This window comes from Porites lutea, chromosome 9 (genome assembly GCF_958299795.1).
Source record: "Porites lutea chromosome 9, jaPorLute2.1, whole genome shotgun sequence".
NCBI lineage: Eukaryota > Metazoa > Cnidaria > Anthozoa > Scleractinia > Poritidae > Porites > Porites lutea.
The window spans coordinates 4,552,108-4,578,090 of NC_133209.1; the positions used below are offsets into that span (position 1 = coordinate 4,552,108).

Here is a 25,983-nt window from a genome sequence, read left to right on the forward strand (position 1 = left end):
AAGCCATTTGTCCCAACCTTAAACTACTTGAGCAAGTCGCTTCATATGTCGGTGAATAATTATCTGGGCGAGTGTAGAGACATTGACCGACCTTTCCACAACTTTCCGAGAACGAAAGTAAAAAAACACTCTTACCGGTTTTAATCCATCCTCGGAGGAACTGTCAATTAAAGATTTGCGGTCAAAGATCTTGAAGAGACGAGCAGCTGCAACCTTTGCTTTAACGTAGTCTGGCGCGAAGGCGCTGATCTGGCCCAGCACAAGACCACCGACCAAGATGGAAAGAACCACTCTAACAGTGACAAAAATTAGGGTTACTTGAGGCCTCTTCACATAAGCCCGGTTGACCAGGCTGATCGGTTTACCGAGAGCAATTTTATCTTGGGTTCGTATGAGAAATTTCAGCCCGGTTTTCGAGATGAGAAAAGGCCGAAGACGAGTTGTGGCGCAAAATTCGAGAAACACAGCCTTCATGGCGAAACACAAAGTTATAACTTTCGCGCCTATTATAGCTTTGGCAACTCTTATAGCTGTGTCACTGTTGCCAAATGGTATAATTATGATGTGGAAAATACAGTAGCAAAAGCAAGACGATGCAGAATTCATCTCGCTTTCAACACGGTAACCGGGCTAAAGGGTTAATCAGAAAAAATTTTCCAGCCCGCTTACAGCTGCTTACCGAGTTCCCAGTTAGAAAAACCGAGACCTCTGGAACCGAGCCAGCCCGCCCTATCCCATGAACATATCGAAAAATTTACAAGGGATTAAAAGGTAACGCGAGATCTCGCAAACTGGGCCAGCCAAGTCAACCGAAACGATATGAAAAGGCCCTTAAGCCCTTAGGGGACGTAGGGTCGCAAGGGCGCTTACGATGTAGTGGAATCAAAGCGCAACGGACTCGGATTCGGAAGATCCAGAAGGGTTCCGGTTTTTTCTTCCGAGTCTACTGCTGACTCCGTCGTCCTCATGAAGATTTTTAGAACTGGAAGCAGAACAGGAGGGATAAACCAATCACATTGCTCATTCCCACGCTTCGTGATTAGTTTAGTATTTCCCCTTGTGTTATGTCATGACCAATCACAGGAAATATCAGGACATGCGAGCAAGACACAAAACGTGAAATAGAAAAACGGATTTTAACGCCTACAAATACATCCTTCAGACTTTATGTATCTTTCCTTTTCGTCTCTTTTTTTTTTTCTGGGGGGGGGAGAGGGGAAGGGGGAATCGGAAAAAAAACCGTTCTCATGAAAAGCGATTTTGCATGCGCACGCTTCATTAGCAAAATAGGCCCCTGTTAACAAGAACAGTTGCTCTTGTTGGAATGCCTTTTTTCTGTTTTCAAAGTGTATTACAAAGAGAGTTTGATTGAGCCTATCTGTTTCATTAGAGGAATTGGCTCTGAGTAGCCAGAGCTTTGCCTTTGCTTTTGATGATGCCATTTTTTACCCCTAACTCTTGGATGGTAAACATGAGAAGTGAGTATTCTGAAACAATCCAGCTTGCTTGAAATGTGTTCCTAGATCCGAAAATTAACATGTTTTAACACTTTTCCCCTTTGAACACCGTTATATCTTAAAATAAAAATTTTTTTCTCAGAGATTTGCTCGGTAAATTTAACATCAAGTGACTGTTTGCAGTAAGAATTCAGACACGTTTTGCATCTATTTAGTGCAGAATAACAACAAAAAGAAGAATCAGTAAGAAAAGAATGAAATAAGATAGCGATTAAATCAAAAGGGACTCCCCAAATACAATCATCAGTTGCTCGTGATAATTATCTTACAGTCAAGGCGGGTCAAGCGTTCCCGTCGCTAACGAACTAATGAATTCATTAATAGAAAATGATTTCGTTTGTTGATTCAATAGTCCATTCATAAAATGAACAATTCGATATTCATAGTCAGCCTCGATTAAATAATCGAATGTTGATTCCATTACTGTTTTTTGAAAAACTACACTTTCCACAGGTCGAACTCAGAATTTTGTTTTTCCTTCTTTTTTGTAAGAGTCGAGTGCGGGCGAGGTCTGAAGTTCAAAACCAAACAAACAGTTACATGTACGCCATTTTGCTGACAGTAATCAGTGCAACAGACCTGACCTCTTAGAAAATACGAAAACAAGATGGTAAAACTGAGGTCAATGTATGTGCGGAGATTGGTGGATTTCGTTCCTCGGCCTTTGTGAGTTTCTTTGCGTTTGCGGTCTGTCTATTCTGGCTGTTATTTCTATTAAGCAAAAGGGAAGCACCTACGATTGAACGTAACAGACTAGAATAAAGAACAGGTAGATTTTGTTTATAAACCACATCAACATTAATTATTGAATCGAGTTCCAATTATACTATTGGATTATTCATTTTATGAATGGATGATTGGATGGACAAACCATTTATGAATTTATTAGTCCACTAGCGACAGGAACGCTTGACATGCTTTGACTGTAAAAAGTTAAATTACAACTCACAGAAATTTTGAAGATTGCTCTCCCTTCGTCGTGATCTTTCATCTTCTAATTTAAATTGGTTCCTATTGTATCTTAGGTCCTTTTTGATCGAATATCCTAAAACGTCTCAAGATTAGCTGAAAAGTCTTCACGACTGTATTGCACATCATAGTGCACATAGTTGCAAACTTCAAGCATGCCTAAATGGTTACACATTCCAAACACATTTGTGCTGACAATTTGGCCTCCTTCATGTAAGTAGCAAAGTAATTTATCGCTTATAGGATTATTACATCATAAGTTGAGATTATATGAAGTACTTAAATCAATTTTCTACACTCTCACATAGTGTCTACGTCCTTCGCACTAGACACAATAAAACGGTAAAAAGGAAACTCATGAAATCTGGCGTTAGGTTTCTTAATTAAGACCACGTTGAAGGCGGATTTCTCGGCGTTTCCAATGGAACGCACCCTGAGTTTAGTATACGAACTACATTTCATTACCTGCACACATACACCAGAATATAACCAAACGATTACAACATGGATGTGGTAAAAAAAAATAGATGTTCAGTACACAACTTACTTCATCATTTCATTGAAGGTCATTTCTTTCTCTGCCACAAGATAGCCTCCATACTTGAATGCTACTGCATTAGCGAGGAACATAAACGCTTCGGACATGCCGAAAGATATCCCTTCAAGTTGTGCGTTTCTCAAAGCTTTCCTGCAAAACAAAAAGCGCGTTTTAAGGTAAGACTACCGCGAACAGTATAAAAGAAACGCGTAAGGAAGTGGTTTCGAGTCTTGCTCCAACCAGTAACTGACTTTTTTACTGTTTGTTCGCCCTAAGTTGTACTCCCCTACTGAAACAGCAAGTTTTCTTGTCATTTTCATTCAGCGTTAAACAAAATAAAATGCTACAGCCATAAGGTGTGTCTGTTCGATATATTTTAGATAAAGGCCCGTTGAATACCTTACTTACAGATTTCCTTCCCTTCGCACATAATACCTATCCTTTTATATAAAAATAAACCTGAAATAATCACCCTTTTCGGGTAAGTTTAAAAAAGGACTATATAATTTTAAATATCATGAAAAGAAAATAATGTTACTTACTTATATGGAGCCGATAAAGCCTGAGCGTATTTGTCAAAGAATGTTTTCTCTTTGACCAAAGACACAACAGTTCGGATATTAGCTATTGTTTCAACGGCTATCTGTAAAGGAAAAAATAAAAAACAATAGTTTGATAAAAACTTCCTTTAAATATATGAACTAACGTTTAAGCTGCTTTTACCGACAAGAACGTAAAGCTAAGGCGCTTTCAAAACGTCAGAACTGTCCGGCAAGATAAGTCTAACTAAGAGCCATCAAATCCGTGTATTATACCATTTACGAACGGCTAGATAATCTTGATTAATAGTGGATTTCTCCTTAACCTCAATATCCACGTACAAATTCTGCAAACTGATCTCCATACATTTCCTTACAGAATTAGTCGAGAGAATTTGAAAAAAGATCAATGCATTTTCCACCAGGTGAATATTTTATCAATTCTCATAACCTATTCTCTTGATTGTGTATTGATATAATTGTTTAGGACAAAATTGGTAATTATCACTCTTTGGACTTATTTAGGAGAAAATTGATTAATTGTAAGCCTGTAACCCCATTTAAACTCTTGCGACACCTTTTAACCTCCTCTAACCCCTTATTACTCCCTGTAACCCCTTGTAACTCAATGTAACCTCTTGTAACCCCTTCTAACCCCTTCTACGAAAGAGAGACGAAACCAGAGATGGACTTATTTGTTGAAAACTAAAGCTGCCCAAGATAGATTGATTGACAAATTCATCGAAACAAGTGTCAATATCTTCAATATTCTTGGGCAGCTTGGGACCGATTTTCGCCAATGAATTTATTAAAACCTTTCACAATTTCACTCGTATCAGTTTATTTCTTGCCCCCAAGTTCGAGTTCATTTATAATCGCTTTTTCAGATTTGCGACCCGTCACCTCATCAATGATCTCCCAGGTCTTACGTGAGTTGTAACCAAATGTAACCTCTTGTAACCACCTGCAACCCCCTATAACCTCTTGTAACCCCTTGTAACCTCCTGTTACCTCTTGTTACCTCCTATAACACCTTGTAACACCCAGTAACCCCCTGTAACCTCTTGTAACCCCCTGTAGCCCCTTGTGACCCCTTGTAACCCACTGTAATCCCTTGTAAACCCCTGTAACCTCTTGTAACCCCCTGTAACCTCTTTTAAGCCCCTGTAAACCCCTGTAAGCTTTAACCCTAACCCTAACCCTACCCTTTCCCCCTGTAACCCCTTGTAACCTCTTGTAAACCACTTTAACCCCCTGCAACTCTTTGTAAACCCCTGTAACCTCTTGTAACCCTCTGTAACCCCCTTGTAAGCCGCTGCAACCTCTTGTAACCCGCTGTAGCCCCTTGTAGCTTCCTGTTATCTCTTGTAATCCCCGAAAACACCTTGCAACACCCAGTAACCCCCTGCAACCTCTTGTAACCTCTTGTAACCCCCTGTAGCCCCTTGTGACCTCTTTTAACCCCATGTAACCCCCTATAATCCCTTGTAACCCCCTGTAACCCCTTGCAACCTCTTGTAACCCCCTGTAACCTTTTGCACCCAATTGTAACCCTTGTAACCATCTATAAGCCCTTGTTACCCCCTGTAACCCCTTGTTACCCCCTGTAACCCCTTGTATGGTATGGTATGGTATGGTAACTTTATTTATACACGGTAATTCCTTCAGGTAGATTTACATTCAAGTATAGAAAAACTAACTACCTACCTAATCTTGAATCTTAGATAAAAACTAAGACAATAAAGATGAAAAGAAAACACCTGCTTTTCAAGGAGGCCGTGTGTAAAAACAACATATCACTAAGTAAATTAATTGTCAATCGAAATTTATGTCTTTTAATTTTCCATTAAATAAATTACGGGATGTCAATTGCCGCACCTCCAGAGGCAAGCTGTTCCATAACACACTTCCGCTGTAAGAAATACTTCTTTAATAAAATTCAGTACGGGGTTGTGGAACAGCGAGCTTGTATTCATTCTCTCTAAGGTTATAAGTAGTTAAATCGCAGCGTCCAACAAAACGCAATGTCAGATATTCTGAAGCTGTGTTATTTACAATGCTATGCATCATTATTGCTTTACTAACTGCGCGCTGATGGAAAAGTTTCGACCACTTTAAATTTTGAAATAATTCACTAGTACTGCAGTCATAATTAGAGAAAGTTATAACGCGAGCGGCGCGATTCTGCAATTTCTGCAATTTAGAAGATAGGTTCTTAGAACAGTTTCCCCATACTACATTACAGTAATCAAAGTGTGGCTGTACCAGAGAATTGTATACGTTAAGTAGAATCTCAAAAGGGAGAAAATACGTAATACGCTTAATCGCACTTATGCCAGAAGCAATCTTCTAAGAGATTTCGTTAATATGACACTTCCAAGAATGATTTCCATCGATGTGAACACCTAGGGATTTTGAAGTCAACACTTGTTAAATCGGAAACTGGTTAATTTCAATTATGGGATTCCTTTCTAACGTTGACAGTCTTTGCCTAGACCCAATTAAAAAAAATTCTGTCTTAGTCGTGTTGTTCGCTGCAAGCCATGCACGAATTCTATCTAAATCTATGTTAACACAACGCTCTATTTCTTCAACATCATTGCTCGCGTAGGTGATACTAGTGTCGTCAGCATACATTCTAGGTTATGGGTGCATGGGGCAATTCGGATGGTCATTTTTATATAGTAAAAACAAAAGAGGCCCCAAAATAGTTCCCTGCGGGACACCACAGGGCAGGTACGTTTCAGATGACTTGTTGCAATTAACGAGACACGTTTGCATACGATTTCTCAAATAAGAACAGAACCATTGATTAGCAGGATCAAATTGTCACTCCTGGGACGTAAAAGTTTAAGATGGGACAGGTCTGGCCAGGCAATTCTGACAACTGATAAGAGCCCTTAGTGAGTCTTTTTCAAAAAAATAGAATCAAAGTCAAACAGACTACTGCAAAGACTGATCAAAAAACGTGAAAAGGGCTAAGGTATAAAATATTACGACTAGGCAATACCAGTCTTCATCAGATTTATAATTACGAAAAAAAACCGCATATACAGAATATATACTACTGTAAAACAATAAACGAAAATTACATGGTATGACGTAGTAAGGTGTGGCTACTACGAAAAATAAACCGAAAAAAAAGATAAAGATTACACAATGATTATTGTTCGTCACGTTTCTTCATTCGTGGTTTTCCTAATAAACCTGATGAAGACTGGTATTGGTCAGTCGAAATATTGTATACCTCAGCCTTTTTCACGTTGTTTGATCAGTCTTTGACACTGGTCTTTTTCACTTTAATTCTATTTTTATCTTTTTCGACTGATCACGATCTTGTTCGATCCAACGTCGAGCTACATTGATCGTCCACGGTTTTTGCAGTGCTTTTTCAAGCCTAAGTTTACATTACTGGTCATTTCAAGTTTACGTTTGACTGGTACGATACGGTGTTTTGTCGAAGTGCATTATGGGGCTGTTTTGGCAACTTCAAAATAAAAAGAAATAACTGATTGCGTTTCCAAAACGGTTCCATGAATCAATTCGACACAACAACTACCCAGTCTCCCGCGCAACCTCAAATACATCATAATCTCGTATCCAGATCTCTTGCCGAGGAAGCCGGAATCGTCAACAAGAGTTCTGGGTACGAGATTAATTACATCAAACCCAAGTGTAGCCCGCGAGCAAACGTTTCCCAACTTTTTTGTTCCCATTTTCGCGTGCGCCAAGAGAAATGGAGACGTATATCGCGGAAAACCCAGAAAGTGTTATGGAATATTCAGACATGTGCTGTTCTTCTTGGAGATTCAACCAGAATGCGACCTGCCAGACCTGTAGCCATCTGTTGCAATAAAAATGCCATAACAGTAGGTTTAATTCGCCCTACTAAGGTGGAACCATAAATCAAAAATGTCATTGTCTATAGATGACGCAGATTAGAGGAGGGTGAATAAAGCTCTTCTCACCTTGCCGGATTGAATAGTCATGTCTTCGCCCTTACCAGACATCGAGCCCTGAAACATCACCTTGGTCTGAACAGCATTGGCGAAGGCGAGAAATGGAACACAAGCCAGAACGACAAGAGACAGCTTCCAACCATAGAAGAAAGCAAACACAGTGCAGGCAATAATTGTACTCAAAGACGCGACAATACTGGAAACTCGACTTCCTGTAGCCTGTAGAACAAAAACAAACAAGAAAAACATGCTGTTTTTAACCTCATAATGGGCCATTTGTACGATGGTGTCATTTTACTACTACTACCAGAATCTTTCAGGGTCTTCTTTCCTGTAAAAATTATGGCTTTTGCTATTTAAACTTCACTGGGATTAAAGGGATTAGAGGGGTTAGAGGGGCTTACTGCGGGTTACAAATGGTTACAGGGGGTTACTTTGGGTTACAGAGGGTTACAAGTGGTTACATGTGGTTAAAAGAGATTACAGGGGGTTAGAAGAGGTCACAGGGGGTTACAAGGGCGAGTCAAGTATTTTAGGTAAGACTTTTATAAACATTTTATAAGCGCTTTAACTTTAAGCTTTAATATCCGTGCTGAGCGGATAAGATATTCCTTTTAAAAAACACTGACGGTCTGCCGTCTACCTACCCCTTTGACATCCGAAGCATGTGTCGAAAGGGCTGTCGTTAAAGCTCCTGTACTGTGCACTGGGTCATCAAAATATGACATATCCTATTGAAAAAGATGGATGAAAAAACAAGAGTTTATAGACCCCTTCACTGTTGCTGCTACCAAGTACCAGCTTAACCGACGTTTACCGATAAAGAGGACTGAAACTCTCGCTAGTTATGTCCCTTGCTCTTTCAGTCTGTTACAATGCGCTCACAACATTGCTTAAAGCACCTGAAAGAGATAAGATCAAATCGATTCACTGACCTGTCTTAAAATTGCTTGAAACGCCATCTTCCTTAGCCGTAAAGTAAGCAACTCCCCAGATTTGGCAAACATTACGGTCTTTAGAAAAAAAAAAAGGTTAAAAACAGAATTATTCACCTAAAAGGCTCCAGCCAAAAACTAAATGAGTATGAATTAATCCCTTAGTTTAGAGGTTATCTTTCTGAAGTAAAGAAAGCTGGAACAATACCTGGATAAAATATGCCAAAAAACTTGTAACAGCAACAGCAACAAACATGAGACACCAGAAATCGGACTCCTTTTTAATCTTCTGTGCATCTCGCGACGTGAAGACCTTAAAAAGGAACAGAACATGAAGAAAAAAAATTAGTCAACGGTCAAAGCTTTCAAATTATGTTTTTGTCATCTCGCAATCCGTGCAGTCGGTAACTTAGCTTTGAGCAACTTACTTTCACTTACAAAGGTAACCCAGATTATTTAGGGTAATTTGAAGCTCACCCGAATTTCCACAACGTCATCTTTAACAAGTTTTGTTGGAGTACCATTCGAAAAAAACAAATCTGCTGGACGCACCCCATGTAAATTGTAAATTGTAGTTTGAAATTTGTTTACCCACGAAGCACTCAGGAGTTGAACTCGTTTAAACGTGTCTGTGCGTTCCCGATCGGATTGGAATTTGGAAGTGTTGGTTTTTGAGGAGAGAGAAAAACCGGAGAACACGGTGAAAAACCTCTCGGACAAGGGAGGGAACCAACAACAAACTCAACCCACATTTGGCGTCTACGCCGGGATTTGAACCCGGGCCACATTGGTGGGAGACGACTGCTCCCATCACTGCGAAACCCTTGCTCCCCCTCAGACCATATACACATGTACATCTGGAGTGCACGTATAAAAACTATATAAATGTACCACTTGAGTAAGCAGAAGAACGGAAAAGTCGAATTATTGATCCCATGGAATCCGGATTACTACTAAGTGATTTTTAGTTCGTCCATTTTTGTCAAATCAACAGCCATCGCCATAACGCAGTTAAACAGAGCCAACGTAGTTACAAATCAAATATTATGACCAAGACAACAAATGATGCCACACATACAATCATCGACGGGAAACCATATAACTGGCGTGTTGAAAAATTGTTTGGTTGCGTCGGTAACGAACACTTCCATCATCGGGTCGAATATTTATAATATATCTTAGTCTGAAATGCCGTCTGTCTCTTCACCCCACCCACCCCCCCTCCCCCCGACAGGCGCCGGTTGAGGGTTGGAGGAAGAGACGGTTGACATTTCAGACTTCAATAAATCTATCCAGCACAAGAAAAATAACCGTCTTCACTCACAGTGAGGAGTTCGGATAAGAGAAATGCAAATGCAAGTGGTAAAAGGCCATTGATTATGGCGGCAAAACTTCCAAAGAAAATGTAAGGCCATTCCGGAGTGTTCAACTTCAAGATGCGCATAACTGGAGCAGGTTCCACTTCTTCTTCTAAAATCTTTTCTTCGCCACCTTTGTCTTTCTTATCCTAAGGCAAAGACCCCAAATAATAATTATTTATGTCATAAAAGCCCTTTTATCTGTATGTCAAGGTATTTCGCATGGAGTGCCTTATAGGTTCCATTCCTTTTAGCCAATCACGGCGGGTCAAGGTTAGTTGAGGCAAAAGTTATTTATATTTCCCCGTTGTTCTATGCTGCTAAAGGATTGTAGTATATTTAACTCAAGTTCCACTGTCACTCTAAATCCGTAAGGAAGAGACAACGCTTAGATTTTCTCATTGTAAAACTATACTGTACAATGTCTGTTTGTGTTTAGAATGCGCTTCTCAGCGCTTGAGAATTTGTAATTGTCTTCTGAATTTTCTTGAATCAAATTCCAGATAATTTTAAGTTGATGAGTTCCAGTATGAACCACCACTAGTTAAAGAGCTAATTTTCTTTCCGTGTCTCCACGAGATGCTTAATTTAGCAGAAAGAAGTAAATATAAAATATAAGTAAATATGTAAATAACGATGCGTTGAAATTGAGAAGAAGATCGGAGCGACAGCCAGCTGCTGTATGGATCAATCTTATTTCAGATTTTTGTTCCGGTTAGCACGAAAATCCAAACAATCTGGATTGTCCATATCCGAAAAAAGTTGGCAAAAAGGAATGTAACCATTAGCCGCTAAAGACAGAATAGAGTGTCTTTCCAGGCCACGCGAAGGTCGAGGCAATTCTCGGAAAGCAAAATTACAGGCGTCAGTAGGTAGCGGTTTGTTTGGCAAGAGGCACAAAAAAAAGCTGGGAAAACGCTTCGCACCTGAAGACTCGGGAAATTATTGGAATTTGAACAAAATGCGCGTGAAATTATTCCCTTATGTCCCTCGTCACCATTTGATTCATACATGTATACTTAATCATACGTAGGTTATATATGATCGTCCGGGTTAACGTAGTCCTGAATAGGCCTGTTGTTGCCAGTGACTGACGCTTCGGCAACTTGTGCGGTAGTCTTCTTCAAAGTCAAAGTGAGTTGCATCACGTCAGCTAATGGTATTAAAAATAATTGACCTGATTGGTTAATAAAGTCCTGATATCATTTGTCGTCTGTCAGTTATTGGCTATGAAGACTAATTATGTCACTGGTGCGTTTCGATCGATCCGTCTATTGGCACAGTCAAACAGTCGTTTATTGTTAGTCAAATTGTCGGTTGTCCAGTCATTCTCTCATAGTAAATTTCTGGGTTCAAAATTTTTACAGCCATATTCAACCATGACTCCAAATGATGTGATCATGCATCCCTCATAATGCAGTGTTTACCTCCGCCTTATGCAGCATTGAACCTGCTCTTAACTTTCCTGGGACAGGACCTTCGTGTTCACTATCGTTTGACATGCGTGAAACACTACGAAAGCATTTGGCTGGTGCTGATGACACTGCAAACAAATGAACAAAAAAATAGTAAAAAATCAAGCTTGCCTGATCAAAGCACTGGTAACCACCTTGCTTCACCTCCATTCTTGAGAAGTTTTAGCCGTGGTCATTTAATTACGTGTTCAGGTAAAAATTGTACTCACTACCTGATACCGAGTCGAAAAATATATCTTCCAACATATTTATCATAAGATTAATATTAATCTCTTATTATCAAAAATGATCACTTTATTATTAGCTTGCGCTGTCAAGCTTTGAGCTCTCAAGGGTAGAAACCCACTATACTACTGACAGTAGATCATGGGCTGAGTGTCAAATATTACGGATGAACGAACCTGAGGAAGTTCTCACTCCCTTTCCTTCACTATAATTCGTCTGTTCATTAATTTCATCGTCATCGTCATCGTCCTCATCTTCACCTTCTACCTCATGCTTGAAAATCTACAAAAAAGAAATACTCCAGAGGCTCAGTGAATATGTTATGCCGTGAAAATGGTCGGGTTCATAGATTACGGAAGAGGGTCACACTAACGAAACCAACAACTATCAGTTGCTGCTGAGCAGTAGCAAGAAAGAATATTATACTTTACTGAAGCTGCCCGTAATTCAAGTGGCCGTTTAGGAACTATAATGACAGTCTCAGTGCAATAGGTTTTGGTATTTTCCACCTTTCCCTTTTCTCTGTGGGTCTGAATGGTCTACCATTAAAATACGTGGACCATTTGTTCAGGTTTTGGACAAACCAACGGAGTTTCCTGATTTATGTTGAATATTCTGGTTTTAAAAATTGCGAACAGTCGAAGAAACGCGTCATCAACGATTGGAAGCATTTTGATATTAAAGGTCTGCAATACGTTTTCTTTTTGTTGTTCACAGCAGCCAACTAAACCAAGACGCTCTAGTAGCGTGTAATTGGGCCTCTCGGTGTGTTTATAGCGTTCTTCGGTTAGTTTACCCGCAGCTTTCGACACTAAGTTAGCCGAAAGGGTCAGCAACAATTTGCACTTAAGAGTCTGCTATCACTAAGCGGTACGGTACATCTGCAAATTTGGACTTTGGCATCTCAAATGAAGCCTGAATTAAATCATTTATAAGTTAAATGAAGGCATACATACCTGAAGCGTAACAAGCTGTCGATATAGTCCATCAATGTTCATGAGTTCATCATGACGACCTTTCTCGAGGATCGTGCCTTCCTGAATAACTGCAATTAAGTCAGCATTCTGGACTGTCGAAAGGCGATGGGCAATCACAATAGTTGTACGACCTTGACGTGCCTGAAAGAGATAACATTAGTGATAATAAAATATTATTATCAGCATTCTCGGGATTATTAACCTTTCCACGACTAAACCCACGGCGAACGATACCTGCACTGACCTGCGGCGGTTCGTGCGCATCTTATGGTAACCGGGATGTACACAATGATTTAGTAGAATCTCTTTTTTACGCATTCTCAGCCAACAAAGGCATTTTACAACTGTTCCGTTGTACTGGTGTTGAAACTATTAGCAAGATTTCCGTTGGACACACTTTCATTGAGAAACTCAAATTTACTAAATATACCTCAAAAATGTTTGTAATACGTTAATAATCTGAATGCAAATTTCTTACTCGATCCAATGCAGCTTGTACAATGGATTCACTCTCACTGTCCAATGCCGAGGTTGCTTCATCCAACAACAATATCCTGGGATCTTTTACGAGAGCTCGTGCAATAGCGATACGCTGCTTCTGCCCTCCACTTAACTGAGTACCACCTTCACCAACAAGAGTATCATAGCCCTGATAGAAAATAACAACAACAACAACAATAATCAGAATCTCGATAATCACACTATTAAATGTATTTTAGGTTAATGGAAGGTTACACTTCAGATAAGGCCTGTCAGCGGTTGCATGCCACTCAACGCGGCTCTTCAACCATTATTAATATATATTTATTTTTGCTGTGACAATGTTGCAACGATATGAGGATCGATGCCGTAACAATTTGATCGAGACTGTTTTTGCAACGTGACCGTTGCTACAGGTAAGAAGGTAAGATAAAAATATTGTGAGTGGAAACACGTTACTTCATGGGCCAAAATTTAGTCTTAAATTATTCAACACTTTAATTGTTAACTTCAAGTATATTGATAGCATATAGAAAGCATATAGAAAGTAACTGAACCTGATTATCCTTTATCAGAAGCTCTACTGAATATTTAACCGTACAGTCAACTCTTTCGTAAGCGACCACCCTTGGTGCACGACAAAGTGGTCGCTTACTTTAGGTGGTCGTCTATGGGAAAAACTAAGAAAATATAAGCTCAAACTGAACTGATTAACGTGACTAGATAAAGTTATTACCTAACGAGCTAAAACTTAGGCAAGCAGACAATTGGTGATAATGTTTCACATAGAATAGCGTTTGGAACCGTTGAAACTTTGTCCATAACATTTTGCATCAATGGAACAATCCACCTTTTTACTTACAGACTGTATAACAGCCATCTTTTTTGTAAGTCAACTGCTATAATCTGTCCACAAGCTTGGTCAAAGCTTCTAAAAACTGAACTTTTGTGACATCCGAGCGATGGATTTCTTAGAGTCATAAGTGATCATGCCGGGTGGTCGCTTACGAGAAACAAAAAACAAAAGAATAATTCGAATTTCTGGTTTAATAAAATAATGGCAGTCCTTGAAGTAAGTAGTGGTCGCTTACGAGAGAGTTTTTACAACAGTATTTGACTGGAAAACAAAACGGTCATTTTCAAAGTGATCGCTTACGAGAAGGTAAATTCGTCACCAATTTTTCCTTCCTTAGTTTTCAAACGTGATTATTACGCGTTACGCGAAAACAACAAGATTTTCGTTGGGGGAAATTTTCATCTTGTTCTAGGTATCCTAGCGAGGCAGACAGCCAAACAGTCATACATTCTGCACGCACTCCAGACCTCTAGACCTAGACTCTAGACTCTGGACCTAGGTCAGGTAGACGTTGGCCACTGACATACCTAACAGAGGCGCTAAGTGTTTCTTATATGTACCCAAACTGGATTGACCAACCTTGGGAAGACTCCTGATAAAGTCATGAGCATTCGCCATCTTTGTTGCTTTTTCTATTTCTTCCTGTGTCACATCATCCTTGCCGTACCTGATATTCTCTGCTATTGTTGTGTCGAAAAGAACAGGTTCTTGACTTACAACCCCAATGTGCTCACGCAACCACTTTAAGTTCAGACTGGGAATGTCATGACCATCAATAGATACCTTCGCATATAGGAGCAGCAAATTAAAGGTATATACAGAAGAATACTCGAGTAAGTTTTAAAAGTAGATGTTTATCAGGACCTCGTTGTCTTAAACCATAGAGCCACAAATCATAATGATATTAACTGAGGACTGACTATATCTTTCTCTTGTTCATTAAGGGAGATGCGGGCATTGCCCTTATTTCTTTTTATTTCTTTAAAAGCACATGTGTGTCAAGGGAATATATAAAGGAACAACCACTAAATATTATCATATGAGACAAGGGGGGTGGGGGGGGGGGGGGTGGGGCGGTAGCTTTCAGTCACATCCTCTCCTTACGGAGAAAACCAAGACTCTCATTGTGGTCAACGAATAAGCTATAATGGCACTCAACTGCCGAAAATCAAATGACGAAAAGCTTCGAGCCATGAGAATACGACTGGGGGACAGTCTAAAAGAAGTTATTCATGCTTTTACCAGCCTTAAGATAAGAGCTAAACTTTGAAGACTTCGATGGTGGAAGGGAGCGGGGAGCCTCTTACCTCACCGCTACTTGGATCGTAAAACCTCTGCACGAGCTTGACCACTGTGCTCTTTCCGCAGCCACTTTCGCCCACTAAGGCAACAGTCTGTCCACTGTCTACAGTCAGGTTCAAACCATTCAAAATCTTAAAGAAACAAAGCACTAGAAAAAGTCACTAAGGCTATGCCACACATGATCCCAACAAGTTTTCAAATGCTGCACACAATATCTTTTCTAATTTTGTCTCCATGAGAGCGTCATATTGTTCCGTTTATGAACTCATCCACTCTCGCGAAGCTGTTCTAATATAGTTCACGAGTGCGATTACAACTTAAAGGGACTATGCGTGAAGAGCATATTGCTGGTTTAGGTCAATTCTGGGCGGAAGACATTACCAATTTTTCACGGCTCCAATATACGTCCACCCTTGCCATCCATATAGTCTTAAATAACGAAACGCTAACTTTGACGTCGCAAGGTTATGCACAGTAGGCGATGCGCAGTGCCAAAAAAGGGAATCACTTTAAATGGACCAGTGGGGACACGCCCTGAAGGTTACATATATACGCGTATTACACCTTAGCTCTTAATAATATCTGCTGATTAACCTGAGACAGAAAGATGAGTGAAAAATTCATAGACACTCGTAAGCTATCGTCCTCCATTTCATATTAAATACCTTCACGTCTGGCCTCGAAGGATAAGAAAATTCGATGTTGTTAAAAGTTATATTTCCTTTAAAAGATTCATGCTCGATGACTGTTCCCTCAGTGGAACTGGAGTCGAATGGGGGAACCTAGTCAGTGAAAGAAAACAAAATTTGAGCGTCAGCAAGTTCTACATGTATAACCACACTGAAAATTAAAAAGATCTGTTTCAGCCCTCAACCCTTTACGTCCCAAGAGTGACCAAAGTCAACTTTCTCTCAACATTATCAATACATCATCGAGAGAAAATGTTGTTCCTCGCGAAGCGCCGAGCGAAATGAGTTTATAATCTCGTCGCGCGCGAAGCGCTCGCGCAGTGTGTGAACCGCGCGTGGGTCCTAGCGAGCTGCAAAGTCGCAGTTTTCATCTTTACTTGTATATATCCGATGGTGTCCGCCATGACGTCATACAGTAGTTGACGTCACGGCGCATTTTTGTTTCTAGGCAACATTCGACTGAAAGCAATTTCAAATTCCCATCAATGACCAAAGCACTCATGAGGAGCTGTGTTTTCGTCGTCTGCAAAACAATGTTTACTATCGGTGAATCTCAAGCCATTTCTCATGCAAACAGAACAGCAAACACAAGAACGCCGAATTGTCAATCCTCGCAGGGGAAGATTTCACTGATTTGACACCTAAAAATCCTCTGGAGCGAAGAACGCCGACTTGAAATTCGACGGCGCAAGCAACAAAGATGGATGGAGATGGTAGCAATAAACAGCGGAGCAGAGAGAACATCACTCAATGAATTTCAAATGCTAAAGTTCTTTAAGAGCAAATGGAAGCGATTTTGGATAATTAGCCTTATAAACATATGAGCGAACACCGCGGTAACAAAACACGTTTTGCTCGCAGACGAGTTTGTACCGTATCGTCCTAGACTGTTGGGCTTCCATTCTCTACATGTAAATGCGTTGAAATGCATTTGCGTCGGGTTTTCACTGTCCAAACTGCAGTCATTCTTCTGAAAAATATCTTTGAACTCATGTTTAATAAGGCTCGGAGGTTTTAATAATAAAAATTCCATTATTTTGCGTGCGTGTTCCACGTTGTCCGGTAGTAAAGCTTGCGCCCGGTGCACCGAAGGGTCCGAGTTCGAATCTAGGCAGTACTTTTTTTCTTCCTTTCTTTTCTTTTCTTCTTTTTTTTCTTTTTCTTTTCATGTAGTTCTCATTTTAGGTACAACAGTTTTGTTATGTTTCTGTATATAGCTCACAATTTTTGATTGACAAATTTTCTTCTCCTCTTTACTTGCCGTTCCCCCCAAGTCCTTCGCGAGGTCCTGCGATTTACGTATTTCTAGTAAAAATTAATGAAATGAGCACCGATAGGAAAAGCTTTGATCAGCAAACAAATTCTCGCAACCAATTCTTTACTGAAATGCATGGAGATCAGTCTGGAGAATTTGTGTTTGGATATTGGGGCTTAAATGGTTATGTGCCAATAGACCGCTTTCAAATGACGTCACGTCCGCCATATTGGTGTCCCAAAACAATACTGAAAACGGCGGCCATGTTGGTGTTCTGAACCAGTCCTGTGGGAGTTGAACCTTTTTCTTTTTCCTTTTCTGGAGACAATTGAACACAATTCGAAAAGGCCACAGCCAATTTGGAAGAAGGAGAGTTCTGATAGCAAAAAGCTCAGAAAAGCCCCTGGTGAGAATCGAACTCACGACCCTCCGAGTTCTAGTCCACTTTGCTCTAACCACTGAGCCACTAGAGACTCTATGAAGAGCAGGGTTCGAATTTAACTGTAACTACACCAGTCATAGAGGACTGCATCGGGGACTTGCTCGAAATCGGCCGTCCAACAGCATACGAGACCAAGACTGTACAATATAATTTCGAAGAAGGAGAACCCTGATACCAGAAAGCTCAGAGGAAAATTATGAGCTTCAAGTGAGAATCAAACTTACGACCCTCGACAAGGTCACGTTTGGATGCTCTAACGGCTGAGCTACTGGAGACTGCGGCAAGCAGGGCCGGAATGCCTATTCCAGCCCATGCTGGGACTAATTTCAGTCTGTGGGTCCAAATCAGCCCAAGGTAATTGGACTGACATGTATTTACCCTGATTAGAGAGCCACATTAGACCTCCCCAAAAAATTGTATTTAACTCACCCAAACCACCCCATTTTAGGGCTAAAAGACATTTTTTTTTTAAAGTCCGCGTAAACAAATTTTCCCGTGAACGTTGTGGACCTGATTGCCGTCTCTTCTGTGATCGTCTGTCGTTGCACCTGTCTGTTAGTGCAACGACTAATAAATAGAGTTCGTTGATTAATACATTTCCCCCGGTTAATTCTTCGTAGCAAGCTAACGCCAGCTGACCAGATATGGAAAATTAAAGTAAATAATGATCCAGCGGAGGCTCTGTTTGGTAGTGTAGCTGGAGAGCAAGAATATGACCGGAAGATTTCAAACACTAAGCAAGGGTAGAATAATACTCCTAAACTGCCTTTAAACAATATATACATCTTTTCACCCTGTCAATTATGAGAAAAACTTTGTATGCTGCTCCTCGTGCTGTTACTATGGCTTGGAAGTAAGGGCCTGCTTGACCTAGTTGCATGGCACCGACCGCTACGCAGAAAAATACCTAAAGACAAAAAACAGAAAACAGACTTATAAAAGCACATGTAAAATTTTTGTTTTCAAAATATGGCATTTGCAAAGCGAAGCCTTAAGCAAGCTCTTGATTAATCACGATACATCAGTAGAGACACGAAGGAGTGCTCTAAATGTATATAATTTTTATAAGAAAAGAAAATCTCTGATTTCGTAACATACAGAAAACGAAGAGTATATGTGAAAGTGCTGCTGAAGAGTTTTCATTTGAATGTTCATACTATAGCATTTTTCCACAGACTCAAAAGTTAGAACTACATACAAAACAAATAGTACCACGTGAGAGTACTGCGGAAGAGGTTTCATGTTCACACTATAGGATTTTGTCCACAGACTCAAAAGTTAGAACTACAGGGGTAGTAAAAAACAAACTAATAACACCATGTGGAAACATTTCTGAAGTGTTTTAATTTTAAAGGTCACCGGTCGAGTCATAGGATTGCGTCCACAGAATCAACAGCAGAATATACAGTAACTATCTTGTTATATAATTCTGGGGAACAAAAAGCATTATACGCATCAGTTCTCTTACAATAAGCACGTCTCCACCGTTCATTTCGTGTTTTATTATCAACTTTGCCCCGTACCTGTAGATAGTGAGGAAAAAGAATTACGAGTGATTTTTGCCCTTAAGCTTATGCTAATTCACTGCAAACCTCTATTGAGAGGCAAACCTACATTAAGCGGCCACTTACCAGTACCCCGAGGGTGGGAGCTTAACGGCAGTTCAACCACTGTATTTCATAAGTTTTAGTGATAGGTTGGGGGGCTGGAGAGGGTTCCCGACGGAGCTTAACCCTCCCCTCACCTTTGTCAGAAACACCGGGTGGGACTTTAGTCTACTAAGCTCTGAAGAGACAGACGATGGGCTTGTGTGTGACAAGTGTTCTGTGCATTACTAAGAACAGCAATGTCGAGGGCGCATCGTATGGTGATAAATAAATAAAGATGGCAAATTCAAGGCTTTGTAGTGTAACGAGAAAGAGGCGTCTCAAGGCGAGTGAGGAACAAATACAACCTGTGGGTTGGGAGCTCCTCACTTCCAAGGGGAAGTAACAGGAACTTTCCTAACATCTGACCTAATTAAATTTCGAAAGGGACAAAAGACATAACAAAAATTTAACATACTTACCAGAAGGCCAGAGCGTAGCTACCGTAAATGATCAGATGAAGAATGCCCATGCCCATACCCATCAAAACACCCATCTTCACACCGAAGTCTCGTGCTTCTCCCAGACATGACGAATACCTTAAATTTGAAACGTATACCATACAATTGCAAACGTGACGAACCCAGAAAAAAACAAGGGAGCCCTAAATGCTTTTATTTATAATAATTTAATATATAGATGTAGCCAGAGCTAAAAGCGAAGCTTACGTCAATACCCTGCAACGGCAATCACTTGGACGACAAAAAACGACCTTCTCTCCTAAAAAAATAGATTTGGAATAAGCCTGCGATAAATTTACAGCTAATAAGTGGTCAGCTGAAAACCTAAAAAACAAGTGACCTAGAGTCGCAGTGATACTGTTTAGCGGATATCCTGTTTTGACAGCTGTCAATTAAGCTTAACACGAAAGTCTGAAATCAAAATAAACGCAGGGCTCCCCTATTATCAATAATGGTCACAAAAGCAAGTCGATGAAAACTTTGAAATGTCCCAAGTGAGACTAATTGCGTCACACAGCGGCAAAGATAAGGAGAAAAATGAAACTCAGAGGTGAAAGCGAACGAAAACCATTGCCATTCTGAAAAAGACAAAAATATTTACAACAAAGAAAATGATGGTTAGTGTGCTTTACGGTTAACTCGGAACCAAAGCACAGTTGAAAGATTACGTTTCGTGATGTAAAGGATTCCCGAAAACCAATGAAATAATACAATTATATTTGCCCAGACTGAGGAAAAATACTTCAGTTGTTAAAATACATGAATAATTTGAATAGTTTAGTTGCAATTTCACAAACACCAGCGGCCACACAATGGCATTTGTAACTTCAAAAGGGTCGTCAATCGTCAACGCTACAGTCATCGATAAACACCCTTCAAAGAATGAGAGTTTTGGTTGTCTGTTCACCTTTTAATTTCTTTCTTTTCGCCTCCAAAGGCAGCAACAGTTCTTATGGATGATAATACTTCTACTGCTACGCTCCCAGCTTTGGCATAAGCATCTAGCCCTTTAGTTGTAGACACAGCCATCACCTGCAAGATGCAAAATGATCAACAAGGAATTACGAAAACTTGCAGTTCCCGTATTACTTTTAGCAACACAGTGGCCTGCGTAGCAGGCGTCGAAAGAGGTAGGGGATTGGGAACAAGGGAGGAGATTGGGGAGAGAGGGTAAGGGACGCCTGCTATATATAAGAAACACCTCTTGTTCATCATTTCTACGAACGCTAGCGTCCGCAACTTACTGATTGGCTGAGCCGTAATGAGAAACTTATTGACGTAAAATCATATACCGCAATCAATAAACTTCTAAATGGTTTGTTAAGAGAGAGCTGAAGCTTCGGTAAAAGAGCAGCTGGAAGATTTAATTTACTCAGGAGAATGCGACCTTTAATCTACAAGAGCAGTGCTGAGAAAATTTACAAAGCAACGATTCAACCTGTTTTTACGTATTGTGGAACTTTGGGTCTGTGTTGGTCACGTTCCCGTAAGAGTCGAATTGAAAGCATTGAAAGTCATTGGTGGAAATTATCAAGTCTAGACAGTGGAGAATTTAATAAAGAGACAGTCCTGCCAGCTTGTGTTTGATTGTCTTCAGGATAACGTCTGTGCCCCTTTTAAACGATATTTTACAAAAATTGAACACAAAATCAACACTAGAAACAATGCGTGTTCACTAAAACTTCCCAAAGCCAAATTAGAATTTGGACGGAGAAGTTTTGCCTTTCAAGGGGCTCTAGTTTACAATACTTTAACTCGGCATTTAAGAAATTTAAATTCTAGGTTTCTTTTTAAGAGTAATTTGAAAGAGGTTTTTCAATAGTATTCCATAATTTACAAATCTTTTCAGTCTTTTAAGGCAATAATTTTTACAGATTTTGATTTTTGAATCTTAGACTTCTTAGTGTTATTTTATTTTATTTTCCTCTTTCGATTTTCTTCTTTATTTTTTTATGCTATTTATGAGATAATTACAGGACCCTTTTGATAACAGTTCTTTTTGTTAGAACTGATAGGTTATCCTGTATAAATATTCGCTTTATTATTATCATTTTTGATAAAAGGTCCTATTTTACACTATGCTCGGTTTCCTTTGTTCGTTTTAGGAGAATACATTACATAACCCCTCATTTTAACAAGGGTCAATTTGTATGCGCATGCGTCAATATGGTCTGTAGAATTTCCTGCGAATTGTTTACGTTCACTACCAGCATTGCAGGCTTTTTTCTGGAACTGAATGACGTGTATTGGGAGCTACGTTCGACAAACGTGTTCTTTAAGGTATCGAGGTATTTCTATGGTGAAAGTGAGTTTATTGTAGCCTCGCTGTCGCCCATTAGTGGACAGTCTTTCCTTTCGTAAAAGAGTAGATCGAAGACGAGATGGCGGCTGAATGTTGTTTCGACCAAACATTTCGGGCACATTTTTTGAGCGGCAGGAAAAGGTCAGTATCAAACTTTTTCGTTAAACAATTATCCTATAGATATTCAATTCTTCTCAACAGTATAACTCTAAAATCGAACTTCATGGTTTCAGGAATAAAGTGGTGTCCATTTTGCCGTGAAACTGCATTTTGCCCCTTTCGCCGGCTTGTTTATCTCGAAATCTCGCCTTTCTCCCCACAATAAGTTAATGATTATTGAAAATAAGAACACTTCCGGCTATGAATGGTGCTTTGATGAACGCTGTGAAAAAATCGCCTTCTGCAGTAATCTTCAACTATAAATTTTAATTTAAAAATAATTCAATGATGCCAGTAAGATTGGGAAGGTTTTTTTTAGTTATACAAAAGAAAAAATTACAGCAACCGGTTTGAATTCTGATATTTTTCCACTTTATTTTGATGGTACAATGTTTGTTTACATTTCATCACGCAAATAGCATTTGGGTGTTTTCAAGAAAATCTAGCCTAACTCCCCAACCCTGAAATGGTATGAAATGAAACGTCAATACACCTTTCAAATAAATCCTGGCTTCTGTTACAAAAAAAATTGTATTTATTTCTAAATGATACCATTTTAAGGATACTACATTTGTTATGCTAATTTGTGAAACATTTCATTGACAAAGGATGTTACTGAGACCAGCAACTCCTCAGCATCTGCTTGATAATTTTTTCCAGGGTTCTACAACTTACATTAAGGGTTCAACCTGGATACAGTAAAAAGCTCTTAATAGAACAATAATAACAGACAAATTCACCCACCCAAATTTGTGTCATGTTTGTTAACGCATCCCAACATATTTGGGTCCTTTAGCAGTAGTATTTCTTTTTTGAGGAAACGGCATTATATGCACCCCTCTAACAAACTTCCTGCCTTATGTTTTAACGGGCTTTAAAGGTGAATAAACATCGTTAGTTAGATTCATGGAGGAATGACCACTCTTTGAATGCATCACTACTGTCATCAAATATAAATTAATAATAAGATATCGATTGTGGAACACGGATCTGTTACTCAAGAGTCGCTTCAAAATAGTAGCCTAACAAGTCTCTCTACCTTCTACAGCTAAAGAAAAATAACAGTATTGCTCGTTTTTTCGGGGTGCATTTGTTTTTTCTGCAAGAGAGCTCATAAAATGCTCAAAGTACGTAGTGCTTAATCACTTGTAATTGTTGCTGTCTCAGACTGAATCCATTCTTCATTTCCCGTAGAATATGTTTTTATACATTAAGCATCTCAATAGAATTAATTTACGGCTTTTTGAAAAGCTCACAAGTGAAAAATAAGCATGTGATTTACCTGTCCCTCGGGGGTGTGTGATGTATTTGTTGTAGTTCAATTTTATCCTTGGTTAAATTTTATTTCCCTTTGATATAAACTCATTATCATAGATTACCATACCCCAAAACAAAGAAAAAAACATTTAAACCAAGGATAAATTGAATCACAACATATTCACCTGGTACCGCCCCGAGGGCTGCCGGTGCGGCACCTGGTAAATATATATCACATGCCCCCTCGTTCCAGGTAAATAACCCTGACATAATTATCCTTTCATAATTATTTTCGTCTCAGGCTGGCTACTATTCTATTTTTTGCAACCGTTATGTTTGATTTTCGTTTATACACACGAAACAGGTCATTGTTTGTTATATTTGCTGAGCAACAACAGCAAAAATGTTTTATTTTGCTCAATTATAACATCATCTGATATAATTATCATCGACTTGACAATTTCGGATGTAAAAGTTTGGACCATGCTGAGAGGCGCCCCATACTTTTGTGATTGTTCACGTATTGACAGTTAACGTTATCGGATTAGTGGGCGGAATGCGGGAACACTGGCTCTTATAGCAGGCTCTCCCTCTCCCTTTTTTCCTTTCGCGCTTTTCTCCCTCTCCCCTCCCCTCCCCTTTTTGCTGCTACCATGTAGGCTAACAACACAGTTGATAATAAAACTGTACTGTTTTCAGTTGTAAGTAGTTTAAGACAGTCAAACATCCATATGCGACCACCTCTCGAAAGCGACCACCTCTCTTAAACTAAAAACTTAACCCAGGCAAAGTCCTATCATTAACACCTCTTGTAAACGACCACCGCTCATCAATACGCGAAAGTGAGAACTTTTTGGTCTCGCCTTTCTGTAGTTTTTCATTGTTTTTAGCCTCTTGCAAGTGACCATTCTGATGCATGGTGTGGACTATTCGTTTGCTTCATGTACTATGCCACTCAGAGTATAAAAAGAATTTCAAGTGAAAACAGGAAACTACACGTAACGTAACTTAGAAATTGCATTCAATAAATTATTCGCCAAAAAGTAGTAGTGTCGGGACCTCTTCTCGGAGGAGACCCCCAGTGGTTCGATTTTCGTCAGCGATCACCTCCTGTAAGCGACCACTAATAGTGAGGAGACGTGTAACGTCATGTTACCATGATAGAAAAATTTGTAGATCACAACAGTAGGGAGCTTAAGCAACGAGGACGGCGACGGCAACAAGAACGGCCAAAAGCCTTTGGTTTAGGGCAACGAAGTTGCACGTGCACCACGCTTTTTCTTAGCCGTCATTGACGGCTGCGACACCATGACACTATGACACTATGACTGCGACACTATGAAACTTAAAAATGAAACTTAGCACTATGGAGTAGGTGAACACAACACAAAAATTTTATTTTCCTTTTTCGCAACTTAAAAACGGTCCTTTCGGATTCAAGTGAACCCCAGAAAATATCGCCATCATTTGACAAATTAGTATGTGTAATCAAATGGTGACGAGTGAAATTAGGGAATAATTTCACGCGCGTTTTGTCCAAATCCTTATAATTTCCCGAGCCTTTAGGCGAGGGAAATTATGACATGTTTATCATGGATCGTATCGATCGAGAACTCCTGCACTCTCTCGAACGTTTAGAGCTTAAATTTGGCTGAAGTTCAGAGTTTTCCGACAAAATATCTGTTAGAATCCTTCTTGATGTGCTCTTTCGTGTGTTCAGGTTTTCTAAAGCGTCTTTTTGTGCCCTGACGTCTTCATTCATGACATTTTAAAACTTCGTCGCCATCTTGACACTGAGACGTACGTTAGGTTGCCAAGGCAATTTTGTAATTCACATGTGAAATTACAAATTAACGCTGAAATTTCGCGCCAAAATTAAGGAGTAATTCGTCACCTATGATATTAAAAAAAAATGGAATAAGATCGATGAAGTTTGAAACAGTGTGAATTCACTTTTTAAGTAACCTTTTTGGTTCGGTTGTGATCAAAAAATTATGCTAACATGACAACATGACGTAACGACTTCTCCTCTCCATTAAGAAGAGGGTTGGTTTAGAGTATTCGTATATGTTGCAGCGACTATAAGTGTTGCTTAAGTTTTTGGCCTTATTGGCTCCTCAAAAAGAATAATACTAGAAGTTACCTTTCCCAAAATTCCACCTGCAACAACCAGCAATGGAGTAACAGAAATCAGAACCAACGTGAGCTTCCATTGATACCAGAACGCCAAGACGAAGCCCGCTAACACTGTGCATATGGCGTTCACGAACATACCGATCTTGTACCCAATTCCATCAAACACTTGATTCAAGTCTCTGGATAACAGAAACAGTACAAAAAGTCACTCACTGAGGTAAAGATGAATCTATAACAAAAGTACTAGGAAATAAATGCAAATTCAAACAGTGGGACTGTGGGAACCGCCACCAAACTGAGTGAACCATAACCTGAGTAAACAGCAGACATTTCGCGACGCCACCACTGGTTTTCCCGCGAAATTACGTCTGAGAAACGAGCACAGAAATTCCATGCTGATGACGCCTCACTACTTAGATATAAGTAGTGCTTTTGATTGGTTGAAGCAAATTTCCCACGCGGCACGACCAATTAGAAACACTACCCAGATCTGAGTAGTGACGCGT

General features: G+C 39.7%; 1 protein-coding gene across 1 annotated transcript in view; it reads right to left on the reverse strand.

Annotated features, from left to right (window-relative positions):
* Window positions 1-25,983, reverse strand: part of LOC140947736 (ATP-dependent translocase ABCB1-like) — a 35,971-nt gene that overhangs the window by 5,383 nt on the left and 4,605 nt on the right. Inside the window, exons 3-22 of the mRNA XM_073396914.1 lie at window positions 25,485-25,656; window positions 20,531-20,655; window positions 19,585-19,701; window positions 18,985-19,039; window positions 18,310-18,423; window positions 15,796-15,912; window positions 15,136-15,261; window positions 14,408-14,611; window positions 12,971-13,141; window positions 12,472-12,633; window positions 11,692-11,797; window positions 11,243-11,358; window positions 9,782-9,964; window positions 8,666-8,770; window positions 8,458-8,535; window positions 8,170-8,253; window positions 7,532-7,741; window positions 3,567-3,667; window positions 3,034-3,174; window positions 136-292 (exon numbers count right to left, since the gene is read on the reverse strand). Coding sequence (XP_073253015.1) covers window positions 136-292; window positions 3,034-3,174; window positions 3,567-3,667; window positions 7,532-7,741; window positions 8,170-8,253; window positions 8,458-8,535; window positions 8,666-8,770; window positions 9,782-9,964; window positions 11,243-11,358; window positions 11,692-11,797; window positions 12,472-12,633; window positions 12,971-13,141; window positions 14,408-14,611; window positions 15,136-15,261; window positions 15,796-15,912; window positions 18,310-18,423; window positions 18,985-19,039; window positions 19,585-19,701; window positions 20,531-20,655; window positions 25,485-25,656 — 2,644 coding nt within the window. The remainder of the gene's footprint in view (window positions 1-135; window positions 293-3,033; window positions 3,175-3,566; window positions 3,668-7,531; window positions 7,742-8,169; window positions 8,254-8,457; window positions 8,536-8,665; window positions 8,771-9,781; window positions 9,965-11,242; window positions 11,359-11,691; window positions 11,798-12,471; window positions 12,634-12,970; window positions 13,142-14,407; window positions 14,612-15,135; window positions 15,262-15,795; window positions 15,913-18,309; window positions 18,424-18,984; window positions 19,040-19,584; window positions 19,702-20,530; window positions 20,656-25,484; window positions 25,657-25,983) is intronic.